This window comes from Salvelinus sp. IW2-2015, unplaced genomic scaffold (genome assembly GCF_002910315.2).
Source record: "Salvelinus sp. IW2-2015 unplaced genomic scaffold, ASM291031v2 Un_scaffold345, whole genome shotgun sequence".
Lineage (NCBI taxonomy): Eukaryota > Metazoa > Chordata > Actinopteri > Salmoniformes > Salmonidae > Salvelinus > Salvelinus sp. IW2-2015.
In genome coordinates, this window is record NW_019942543.1 from 124,000 (window position 1) to 136,251 (window position 12,252).

A 12,252-nucleotide genomic window follows, 5' to 3' on the forward strand; every position below is an offset into this window, starting at 1 on the left:
GGTGCTTCAACAAAGTAATATGTAAAGGGTCTGAATTCTTATGTAAATGTGATATTTCAATTTTTATTTTCAATACATTTGCAAAAATGTCTAAGCCTGTTTTCCTTTGTCATTATGGAGTATTGTGTGTAGATCAATGTGGGGGGGAAACAATTTAATCAATTTTAGAATAAGGCTGTAACCTAGCAAAATGTGGAAAAAGTCAAGGGGTCTGAATACTTTCCGAATGCACTGTAAGTGAATGTGTCCCTGAACTTTTGGTCCCCTAAAATGAAGGGACTATGTACAAAAAGTACATTATATACATTTGCTAAAATTTCTAAACGTGTTTTTGCTTTGTCATTATGGGTGTTGGATTCTAGCTTGAAATATACTTGTTCATGTTACTAGACTAGAACTTATTGATTACTTTACATGTAAAATGAATGTATATGATGGGGTCAATGAAGGGTAGATAGGGACTTGGTATAAGTTACTAAGTGCAGAAAGTTTGTATTCTGCTCCGTGTTTCTAAGGAGGGAGCCGAAGGACAATAGTTAGTCTCTGATAAGGCAGGCCAGCTGCGGAACTAGGGAGGAGGGAGGAATGCGTCTCGAGGTCAAGTCAACAGATGAAGTGAGAAGAAACCTCTGGGAGGGGGGCCAGAGAGGCCCACCACAACGACTCTCCTACTATAGTCCTATCTCACTCATACACGTCCATGCCCACGAAGGTTTGAGTATCAGGCAAGGCTGTGACTATACCAGTGAGAGGAACCAATTAAGTTCCTGCCTAGCAACAGAGATATATTGGCTGTCTCGATGTGTAAGGAGTTTCTAAATATATTTGCTTTTGTAATCATACCTTGTCTTTTCAGCTGTGGGTGAATACACTTAGTTTGCGCTTTTTCTAGTTGTAGGTTTTTACTCTGTTTTCAGAACCTACAGTAACATGGGATATTGTGTGTAGATATGAGGGACAAAACAACAATTGAATACATTTTAGAATAAGGCTGTTACATAGGGGTCTGAATACTTCCTGAATGCACTGTATATGTTCTGATCCCTAACTTTCATTTATGTTTAAAGCATGGTGCACCTTTATTGTGTGTGCTATGGAAATACATTTATGTTTAAAGCATGGTGCACCTTTATTGTGTGTGCTATGGAAATACATTTATGTTTAAAGCATGGTGCACCTTTATTGTGTGTGCTATGGAAATACATTTATGTTTATAATATGAACAGGTGTGTATTGTAATGTTTGCTTTAAATGTGAAGTGATCAGGATGTGAATTGGCTTGTTCTCATTGGTCAGAAGCATCCTGGGTATTGGAAATTAAACCCTGTAATTTCTTTGTCTGCGGGTCAGAGACAGGACAAGGTAAAGTCTGCGTTCTGATGGGTACAGACATGATTGAAGCCTGGGTTTTCTTTTGAGTTTATTTGGCCTACTTTTTGTTCATTGTCTTGTTTATTTGTTTTTGTAAATACTTGTACAGTTGCCAGATATATAATTTATTCTCCTACCAAATAAAAACCCTCACTTTGGCAACACATCCGTCAAGTTCGTCAGCCTCCTCACTGTTAAAAACCTACTGCTGGGTCAACCTTCACACCTGCTCTATACCGTAATTAGGAAGGTGATATTTGATCAAGTAATGAGACGTGTAGGGGTTGAGGTAATATACAGCCTTGCTTCTCTCTAGCCCAACATTACTATAGGTTGCTATATTATTTCCACTGACTGTCAACCCAATACCCTGTCATACTAGTGCCACATTGGGACAGTGATGTGCTTTATCTATGAAAGATGTCCTCTGTTCATGCTGAAGAGTCTTAAAATGCCAAATTTGTGATTGGGATATGATGGTACACTGGTTCCCCCAGAATATGAATTATAACAGTCCTGACATTGATCCCTGTGGCACTCCATTCATCTATCACATCATCACACCGTAGACTGGGAAGTGATATAAGCCTCTTTGATGTGTGAGTAGCCGGCAATCACATATTGCTGACATATCCTCTTCTTGCATAATGTTCCTCTTGAAGGCAGGAAATTAAACCACAAAAGTATGAAACCCTTCTTATTCACGTGTATTACATTTTGATTCCTTGATTTTCCAAGAGTTGTTTTAAGATTTTTGAGATAACACAAGTGGTGCGTTTGATATTGTGTATTAACATTTGAGGATAAATAAATCCTATGTACTGTCAGCACTTACCTGTGACTGTAGAAAATGTGGACTCTGTTATACTTATTACATACCACATATTTAGTGTTTGATATGCCCTGTTTTGTAGTACATATGGTTAGAAACTGTTGTGTTTGCATGCAGATGACCTCTCGCTGGGTCCAGTCAACAAATTGGTCTGGCCCACTCTGGGATTCCTGACATATAGGCTCCGATGTCATCAACTCTCTCGCCTGCTGTCCTCGCCTTCCAACTTCCTTAAAATGCTACATTTTTACAGATGTTTTGGAACAGGCCAAGCGTGGCTTTTCGTAGATGAGGAAATACTACAGACTTGCGTTTCAGATGAGTGCTTCCAGATGTATGGGTTCTTAAACATTAGATGCCCGGGGGATCATAGTCATGACAGAAAAGTGGATGACATTATCTCCCAAACAGGGCACCTTTGTTGGTTGAAAAGACCATGTTTAACATGCACATGCCACTGAGTGGATAGTCCAGTTGGCCATTGGCTTGCTCACAATCGCAAATTAGCACTGACCATTAGTTTTATGATTTGTGGGGATGGGGTCCGGTATTTGGCAACTCCGAATTAATGGTGACTTTATATCAAGTCTCCGCTATGTGTCGACAGGACCCCCGCTTTCTCAGCGTAAATTCAGTTGTACTTTTGGATTTATCACTTTTGCCAATGTAGGGTTTGCAGTAGGTTAGAACACAGCACGTGTGACGACTTAGGAATGGGTTGCACCCATTTGATCAAACAAACACACATAGGTAGACTACTTTTCTGACAACATATTGTATTCTATTAGACCCATTCTGTATTATGCATTACTTGCAACTAGGGTTGCAAAGGGTCGGAAACTTTCTGGTAAATTTCCAGAATTTTTCCAGGAATGTTCCATGGGAAGTAAAGCCCTGGAATTTGGGGACTTTGCTTAAATTCATCAAAAAATATATCTTATAACAGGAACCTTTTTTGTTGGATACACAAGGCAATTCTAGGTCTTGTGGCATATTTTGGTTAAACTATCCCCAATTCAATCGAATTTCAACCAACTGCATGCACATAGCATTCTCCCATCACATGTGCAGTGCACTCTTACGTCACATGTAAAGCTGATTCTCAAGAACTTGCACACTGAGATGCTATTGAGCCCGCACTACTACGCGGTCTGAGCCAAGGACTACATGCTTTCTGGTAAGTTTTGATTACAATACTGGGTGGGTGTATATATTTTATGACATACATGATTTTTTGTTAAGTAGTAAATAGTAGCCTACAGCAAAGTGTTTTTGAATCATTTCTAAGTTGTTAACAATTTCTGCTAGTTTGTTTTTGCTACCCATGTGGGTTTTAGCTTGCTTGAGCCTGCTGAGTGTTAATTCACCCGTTTCCATACATGTTTCATTTTAAAACATTTTTCTTACAAAGGAGTTGTTAATCTAACTGCTTAACTATTTATCTGTACATGGAATTGTATTTGTTTTTTAAAACTAATTTTTGTTCTAATCTTTACAGGAAAATGCCACGGGCACTATCTGTGTACATTTGCAAATACTGTGCCAAATCATATGTGAAGAATGCAACAAAGATGCAGAATCATCTGGCCAAGTGCATAAAGTTCCCTCAGCGCTCACAACAAGCAACCTCTGACAGAAGTCCCTCTACTTTTATTCAAGGTGAAAATGATGAATCAGACATCTCTAGCAACAGCTCATGGTCCACCTGGAATCAGAAGTGTTTTTGGACTCAATGGAGGAACGTAGTCAGGGAAATGCTGATGAATGTTTTGCTCGAGCTGTGTATGCAGCTGGTTCACCTCTGATGCTCAGAGGCAATGGGTATTAGAAGAGATTTCTGAATGCTCTTCGCCCAGCATACACCCCTCCAACCAGACATGCTTTATCTACTCATTTGCTGGATGCATAGTTCAAGAGAGTTCAAGTGAAGGTCAAGCAAATCATAGAGAAAGCAGACTGTGTTGCAATCATCTCTGATGGGTGGTCGAATGTTCGTGGTCAAGGAAAAATTAACTACATCTCCACCCCTGAACCAGTATTCTACAATAGCACAGACACAAGGGACAAGAGACACACCGGTCTCTACATTGCTGATGAGCTGAAGGCAGTCATCAATGACCTTGGACCACAGAAGGTATTTGCACTGGTGACAGACAATGCTGCGAACATGAAGGCTGCTTGGTCTAAAGTGGAGGAGTCCTACCCTCACATCACACCCATTGGCTGTGCTGCTCATGCATTGAATCTGCTCCTCAAGGACATCATGGCACATAAAACCATGGATACACTCTACAAGAGAGCCAATGAAATTGTTAGGTATGTGAAGTGTCAAGTTACAGCAGCAATCTACCTCACCAAGCAAAGTGAGAAGAATAAGAGCACCACATTGTAGCTGCCCAACAACACCCGTTGGGGTGGTGCTGTCATAATGTTTGACAGTCTCCTGGAGGGAAAGGAGTCTCTCCAAGAAATGGCCATATTACAGTCTGCCGATATGGACAGCCCCATCAAGAGGATCCTCCTGGGTTATGTATTTTGGGAGAGAGTGGTAAGCAGCCTGAAACCTATAACAGTAGCAATTGCGCGGATTGAGGGAGACAATGCCATCCTGTCTGATGTTCAGACTCTGCTTGCATATATATTATATTATATTCCCGTTATTTCACATATATTCCCGTTAATTCCCACTGAAAGTTTCCACCTCTGAATATTCCCCAAAATGTGTAACCCTACTTGCAACACATGCTGGTCATGGGAAAACACTGTAAGCCTACCAAATGCCCCCCCCCCGTCTGTTACAGTATGTTGTTAATGTACCCTAGATAAGAAAAAGTAATCTATTTCCAAACATGTCTTCTCAGCAGGGTTGTGTTTTGTACACAGTGTATGTGATCAGTATGTTGATACGTTCATTTCAGTCAATCATTTGGAATGAAAAAGTCTAGGAAGCCTAGCCAGCCAGTGCATTTGTGGCACACCTCGTGTTGGCTATAGAGACTTAATTACCATCCTCATTCAGAATGAATGTATAAATGGTAACAGTATCAAGATACTGAAGCACATTTGATTGCTATGCTAGTAGTTATTGCAAATGTTGTGTGTGGGGTTCCCATAGTTTAATCAGTTAAAAGTATTTTATCTAGTGCCTCTTTCAGCCATTATGATGCCTGTCACCCAGTTATTTATGATGCAGTTATATGACCTTGTTAGGCTACTCAATGTCTTTGTAGGCTTATCATTCAAACAAACTATTTGCAAACAAAAACTTTCAATCTATCATTCACTAGTGTGTATAATTTCCATTCCGACATTGCATGTATCCATCGCAGTGCCATTCTGTACCATTGAAGTACAGGTCTAGGTCATTGTACAAACCATATGTAGGTCATATGGACAAGGATTCAGACAATTCTGGAGCTGTATAGGACTGAAGCCAACACATCTCTCCCGGTCTTCCTCAACCATCTCTCCAGACTTCCGAAGACAAGGTCGGATGCACCATCCCATATAGCGTTCTTGTCTTCCTCCACAACCACCGCTCTGAGACCCAGGGATGTTGCCTTGCAGATTTGGTCCTCCATCCACCACAGCCTTTAGCGGGGACACGACTGTCAGAATTGTAGGCTGTTTTCTTAGCTTCTTGAAGACTAGAACTAGTTGGCTGGTAAATTAGGCTTTTCCCAAAAGCCTGTTTGCAAAACCACCAATACATCCTCCTCTCGCACAAAGGCTTGATTCTTCAAGTTACTCCTATTTTAATGAAGTCCCTAAGTTGGTCGGTACTATGTGGCAGTGTCGTTTCTCTGTCAACGTTTCAGAAAGCTCCATCAGAGTTTTTCTCCCAACAGTTTTGGCTAGCTAGGCCAGCTAGCTTATCTTTAGCTTGGCTTGTTTACCTATCTAGTTGGAGCGGAGGAAATTGACGAGGAAGCGTGGAGAGTGTTGCACATGCAAATAGCATGTATATGAGAACCTACATATGAGAACCAATCCAAAAAGTTCACGCATTCTGTGTTCTCCAATCTCATCAAACTTTTTAGAATAAGTCTCAGTGTAGGGTCTCCACCCTCCCTGCCCAGATTGGGTGAAAACGCGCTTTGTTGATGTAATTTCACTTCCTTATGTTATAAAATACAGTAAAACTTGAATTAATAGCCTGGGATTTTATTTACTTAAATCACTGAACACAACAGGCTCTTGTTAGAGACAGTTGTTTATTTGAACCAGGCATCTATTTCCTTAATGCCAACAGCTGCATAGTTTTTTGTTAATTGTTTAATTCCAGCATTCACTTCCAGCATTTTAATACATTTCTTCATTTCCTGCAGTAATGTGTTATAATTTACGTGTCACATTTCTTTTGTCTTAGGTTACTCCAAAAAATGATACGTTACAGAATAGTTATTGTCCTCTTTGACTGCATTTATTAGCAGTTCTTTCGTTTCGCCACTAGCTGGCAATCTGCCGATTTCTAGGGCTCTGCACTCGTGAAGTTGTTTACTGTTTTTGTGCTTGCCTGTTAGCTAGCAGTTTTCAGCTATTAGCAGCCAATGGCTATCAGTTTCTTACTGGTGATAAAAACATATTATTGCCATAATTGTTTTGTCATTACTGCATTATTTAATGTAACAATTCAAATATTAAACCTCATAAGCAATTCATGGTAACCTCGTTAACAATTCACTTAGACCTAGTGTTTATTTGAAGGAGGCGTTTATTTGCTGAAATGTGTGCCGTTGCCCGGCTATTAAATTGAGACTCGTCATCAATTTGTAGACAAATATAATGAATTATGTTCTGAATCAGTGGGGTCTTTCTCTAACATATCATTAACATTATATCCAAAACATTTGATTTTGTAACCTAATACATCTGATAATGAGCACATAGCTCTGTTGACTTAGCGGTGCAGGTTGTTCGTAACAACTTTTGAGGATTTTACATTTTGTGGACGTTGTCTTCAAAGTTGATTACGCAGGTCACAAAAAGCTAAATGAGCATGACACAAGCTGAATTAAATGTAAAAGGGTGAATAAAAAGTTTTGTATACGCTCAGTGCTCTGTTTACATTTTACAGAGAGACGCTTGTTTTTGTGAGAAATCTTCAAAAAAGAACAGGAATTTCTAATGAATGTGTAAAGCGCTTACTCAAATATGAAAATACTGTATATCATGTCTCAAAATTGATATCCATCTTACCTCTATATTGTTTCATGTCCTGCGGATTCGAGAAGAAAGAGGAATATATACAATTAACGTATTATTTTACCCATTGGTCAAAATATGTGTTTTTGATTGTACACCCTACTCGGTGTCGTTGTCCTCGCGAGGGTAGAGTGCTGGAGTAGTGAAAACAAAGACCCCTATGTTTAAAAAAATAAATAAAAATTAATAACTACTTAAACAAAATCTCTTTCTCTGAGCAATTGTGTTAGTATATAATGATATAATTTCCCCCTTTTATTTTGCGTACAATATAGCTCAGTATTGGAATTATTTATTTCATAGTCATTTTTGCTCATCTTTATCAAGGGTGTCCATAAATATCGGACCCCACTGTACTGTGTGTGAGACCTCAGCCGCTATCTCACCCAGAGCATGCTGTATGTGACACGGGAGAGCGCCTGAGTCGGTTGCCAGATTGGGTATGAATATTGACGTAAAGCTGTCTCTGCTTCTGTGTCTTGTTCCAGCATCAATAACAAACTGCAGCAGCCAGAGGCAGCATCCGGGGTCCTGGAGTACGCCATGAAGCACTTTGGMGAACTGGTAAGTGACTCTTGTCTACAGTCATCTCTACAGTACATGCACTTTAAATTGACACTAGTATCTCCTTACCTCACCTCCTCCCTCGAACTGCATCCTTAACAAGAGGATGAGCAGCTTTCAAACAGGTGCTCTACAACATCCTGTACTTTCCCACACATGCAGAGGACATCTACTTCCATGGTCAATAGCTTTGTATGCAGGAGTAGAGATATTGGGCTTTTTCTCCTCCAGTTAATAGTTAAAAAAATAAAATAAAAAAATAAAAAATCACATACCTGATACTATTATTTCTACAATTTCTCCTGAGTCTGCTAAGATGGATTGGTGGAGGTTTTGTTCCAAATTGTGAAATGTATTTATACACCATACCAAAGTCCCTAACTGTAATATTGACTTAACAGTGAAGTTTTAAGACACTTTTATGACTTTAAACACACTATTTGGTCATGTCCCTGTGGGATCGCTTCACATGCCAAGTGGAAAGCCGGCAATATGTGTCACTTTTTCACATGCGTGGCGTCTGTATTTCTATTAATATTCTCAAGTGTTTTTTATAAACCAAACACTATTCTTCATGTAACTTTAGATTTCTTTTTTCTTGGCCAAGGTTCATTTATCTTCATTGCAGGTGATTTTCAGAGGCTCCTCTGTTATTTTAACTGTGATACGTAGTACTCCCTGCTGTTATTCCTCAAACCGTTTCATGTTCTCCAAAGGGACCAGCTCCAGATATGAAATAACATTTTCTAAATAGAGTACATGCCTTGGGAGCGCTCACCCTGCTTTTTCCTGGAAGAGCTTTGGAAAAGGATCAAATCAGAAAACTAATGGAAATGAATTTAATGTATGTTAATTACATTTATTTAGGCACAGCTTTTAAATATTTTATCAATCAAATAAAAATCAACACATCAGAATGACACTTTAGCTCATCTCGGTATGCACACATCACCTGCTTGTGTGCAAGACAAGTGGGCTGTTGATCAAGGAGAGACATTGCAGCAGCAGGTAGGCCTATAAAATATGATAGAGAACAGACTAATAGCTAGGTAGCCAATTTAAACATATATTGTACCTTCTAGTTAACTGTTTATCTATTATTTGCATGTATTTGTTTTCATCATGTCGTCCCCAAAAACTTTCCACCAACAATTGCGAATGAGGCCATACATTCGCGAATGTCATACAACAGTTGATTCATTTAAACAATTATTTTTGACAAAATGAACGATTCACCTCAGCATTGTATTACTTGAGATTTGGTTCAATCGCGGTGATTCTTATTATGTGAATCAAAATAATTTTTGAATCGCGAACAGTAATTTTAGGAAAAATATTAGATGTAGCCTTTCTTTTGGATAATGTGGCTTCAAAACTTTGTGTAGATACTTCCAATTTATTTGGGTATCCAATGAATGGGACATTGCAACTCAATAGATACTAGTCAGCCTTCAAAGTAAACACTTCTAAGGTAGCTAAGATAAATATGACTAAACTAGAAAAAGTACATTTCCTGAAGAAAATTTGTGGGCTTGCTTCAGCCGAATATTTTTTTTTTTTAGCCGACCATAGCCATTTGATCTTTGATATATTGAATGAACTAATTATTTAAAAATGCATTAAAACATATTTGGTTGTAATGTAGTGATGTTATACATCAAAGGTTGACAACCATCCTCCAGGAGAGCTAATGGGTGTGCAGGCTTATGTTCCAGCCCCTCTTCAACCAAACACATTTTAGAAATTAGCTGCTCAACCGGACCTTGATAAACTGGCTGTGATGTGTTTGAGCAGGGCTTGATCAAAAGCCTGCACACCCAACTGAGGGTTGACCATGTGTTTTATACAGTTGCCTAATGGGTATAGCTACTTTGTGGGGGGGTTAAGTGCCTTGCACTATGACAGGAGATTGTACATGGGTTCAGAGAGCAGCCTCCCAGTGTCGATACCACGTTACTTACTTTTTTTATACGTACGTAGAGATGCCGCCAATTGTTGATCATGGAAATTTGGTTAAAACTCATGGAGAAGTCATGGAAAAGTAACACACACACAGAGAGAGAAAGGGCTTCTTTGTTAGACTTCTTGATTGTTTCCCCCTATGTGTAGCGTAATTGTACCACGCTGTATAATTCTGCCATTTTACATTTCCCCCTCATTTGATCAGCCCATTGATTTGTGTGTGAGCGCGACCAGTGAATTAAGACACATTTGTTAAGCTCTCCCCCGTTTAAAACTTAAAATAGAATGAAATAAGTTTGTGGCACTGAACTTTGTCTACAAGTTCTACACAACCAGGCCGACAGATCCTGTTACAGTATGTGCCGTTGCATTTTATTTCGTAGCTACTTTTAGCCCAGGGTCCGGGTCTATGGCCGACTGTTTCACAGGTGGTTGCCTGACGAAAGTGCCCTACCGCCTGTCTTTTTCGAGCTGTATTTATGTTCTCCATAAAACATTTTCTGAAGTAAAAGTTTACAATAAAAGCACCTCGGAGAGCGTTTCCAGGAAACCTTGTTCATGAGGTAAACAGTGAGTAGCGTTTTACGGGGTGTGCGAGGCATCATACTGCGCCCGGTGGCACCTTCTTTGTTTGGCATCCCAGTCAGGCTTATCACCAGGTCGCCAGAGGTCGAGACAGTTCTGCGCATCACTTCCTCCCGAGGTCACAGACATACAGTAAGTCAACAGAAAGAGGTCATTTGACAACTCGGATGCCTATGTTGGGAATCTCCACTCATGTATTCAGTGTCGTAAAGAGGGTGGCTTGATGACCACTTGTTTTCCATGTATTTTTTTTATCTCATCATAAAAGTAATTCTGAAAAAAATGCATACATTAGTATACTTTGGAAAGTATATTACAAGTGTAGTATATACAGTCAGGTCCAAAATTATTTGCACCCTTGATAACAAATGAGCAAAAAATATTGTATATAAAAAATAATACAAACACTGAAATACATTTTATGCTAAATCTTTCCAAATCCTTGATATCCTTCGTCTGTGCTTATTGACTACCTTCTACAATTCAAACCACAGGGGTTCAAGTCCAAAATCTTGAGCACAAAATCTTGATTTTTGTGCTCAATTAACACTAGAAAAGCCGAGAGTGACATGTGGACGGACGCAAAACAAATATACATCTTCAATTACTCTGCCATTTTTAAAGTAATTTCCCTCCCCCCTTCCTCAACTTTTCCTGAATAAGTCTATATAACACACTGTCGTTCTTAGAATCTTAATATCACTAACAGAATGTGTTATAAGCAGTTTTAAGCAGTTTTATAAGCAGTTATTTTCCCTGCCCCTCATTCACCGCCAGTCATTCACTGGCAGTCAACCTGCGCAGCTGATGATGGCCCATGCAAACTACATCTAAAACTATATCGATACGAATTTCACGCATATAACAATAGTTGGCCTAAAGACAAGATTAGATTGACAATAGTCTGATGGGTGACAATATCACTTGTTAAATTGTATATGAAGAATCTGATGAATGGCATAGCTTAGATTTGACAGGGGCAGGGAAATAGAGTGCCAAAAAGTCACAAGCAGGTAAGACGTTTTGATGTCTATATAGTAACAGAAAGAGCAGGTTCTGCAGTTTCCAAATCACCTATCCTTGCCAAACAACTCTTAAAGATGAACCCTTCAGCTCTATTTCAATATATAACTTCCCGTGATTCCATGCACTTTCCACATGCCCTCGCAACACTCAAAGCACAGTCATATATTTCAACTCAAAATATGCCATTCTGTTCTTTTGAAATGCCTTTATTTAGTCTCATAATGTTCCTTAAGACCTGCCCTTAACAAATTATTAATTAATTAACTTTGTAATTGTTTATTTAATGGATTTTAACACTTTAATTGTGTTGTTTTAGTGGTTTATAATTTGTACTTATAGCCTACAATTACATAAACTAATGAAAATGCTATTGTGTACTTTGAAATACATTTTCTTTCGTATTCTAATGTTACTTAAGAAATAAATAAATACAGCCAAATTATTATTTTAGCAAGAGCATATATGAAATGTATTTATGAGAATGTTAAAATGTCCAAAAGACTCGTCATTGGCTCGAAGTGGGGTTCTTCGAGTCCAGGCTTTTTTAGTGTTAACCATTTCTTTGTGTGTTTTGATGTGTAGGGTTGTGTGTTTGTCGACACAGCTAGGCCAATATATCATTTTACAGTATGTGCCGTTGCTTTTTATTAAGAGGCTACTTTTAGCCCCAAGTCCGGTTCTTAGGCCTCCGACTATTTCACACTTGG

The 12,252-nt window shown here is 38.9% G+C and overlaps 1 protein-coding gene across 1 annotated transcript in view; it reads left to right on the forward strand.

Annotated features, from left to right (window-relative positions):
- Positions 1-12,252, forward strand: part of LOC112068245 (serine/threonine-protein kinase mTOR-like) — a 136,571-nt gene that overhangs the window by 60,146 nt on the left and 64,173 nt on the right. Inside the window, 1 exon segment of the mRNA XM_024135341.2 lies at positions 7,897-7,972. Coding sequence (XP_023991109.1) covers positions 7,897-7,972 — 76 coding nt within the window.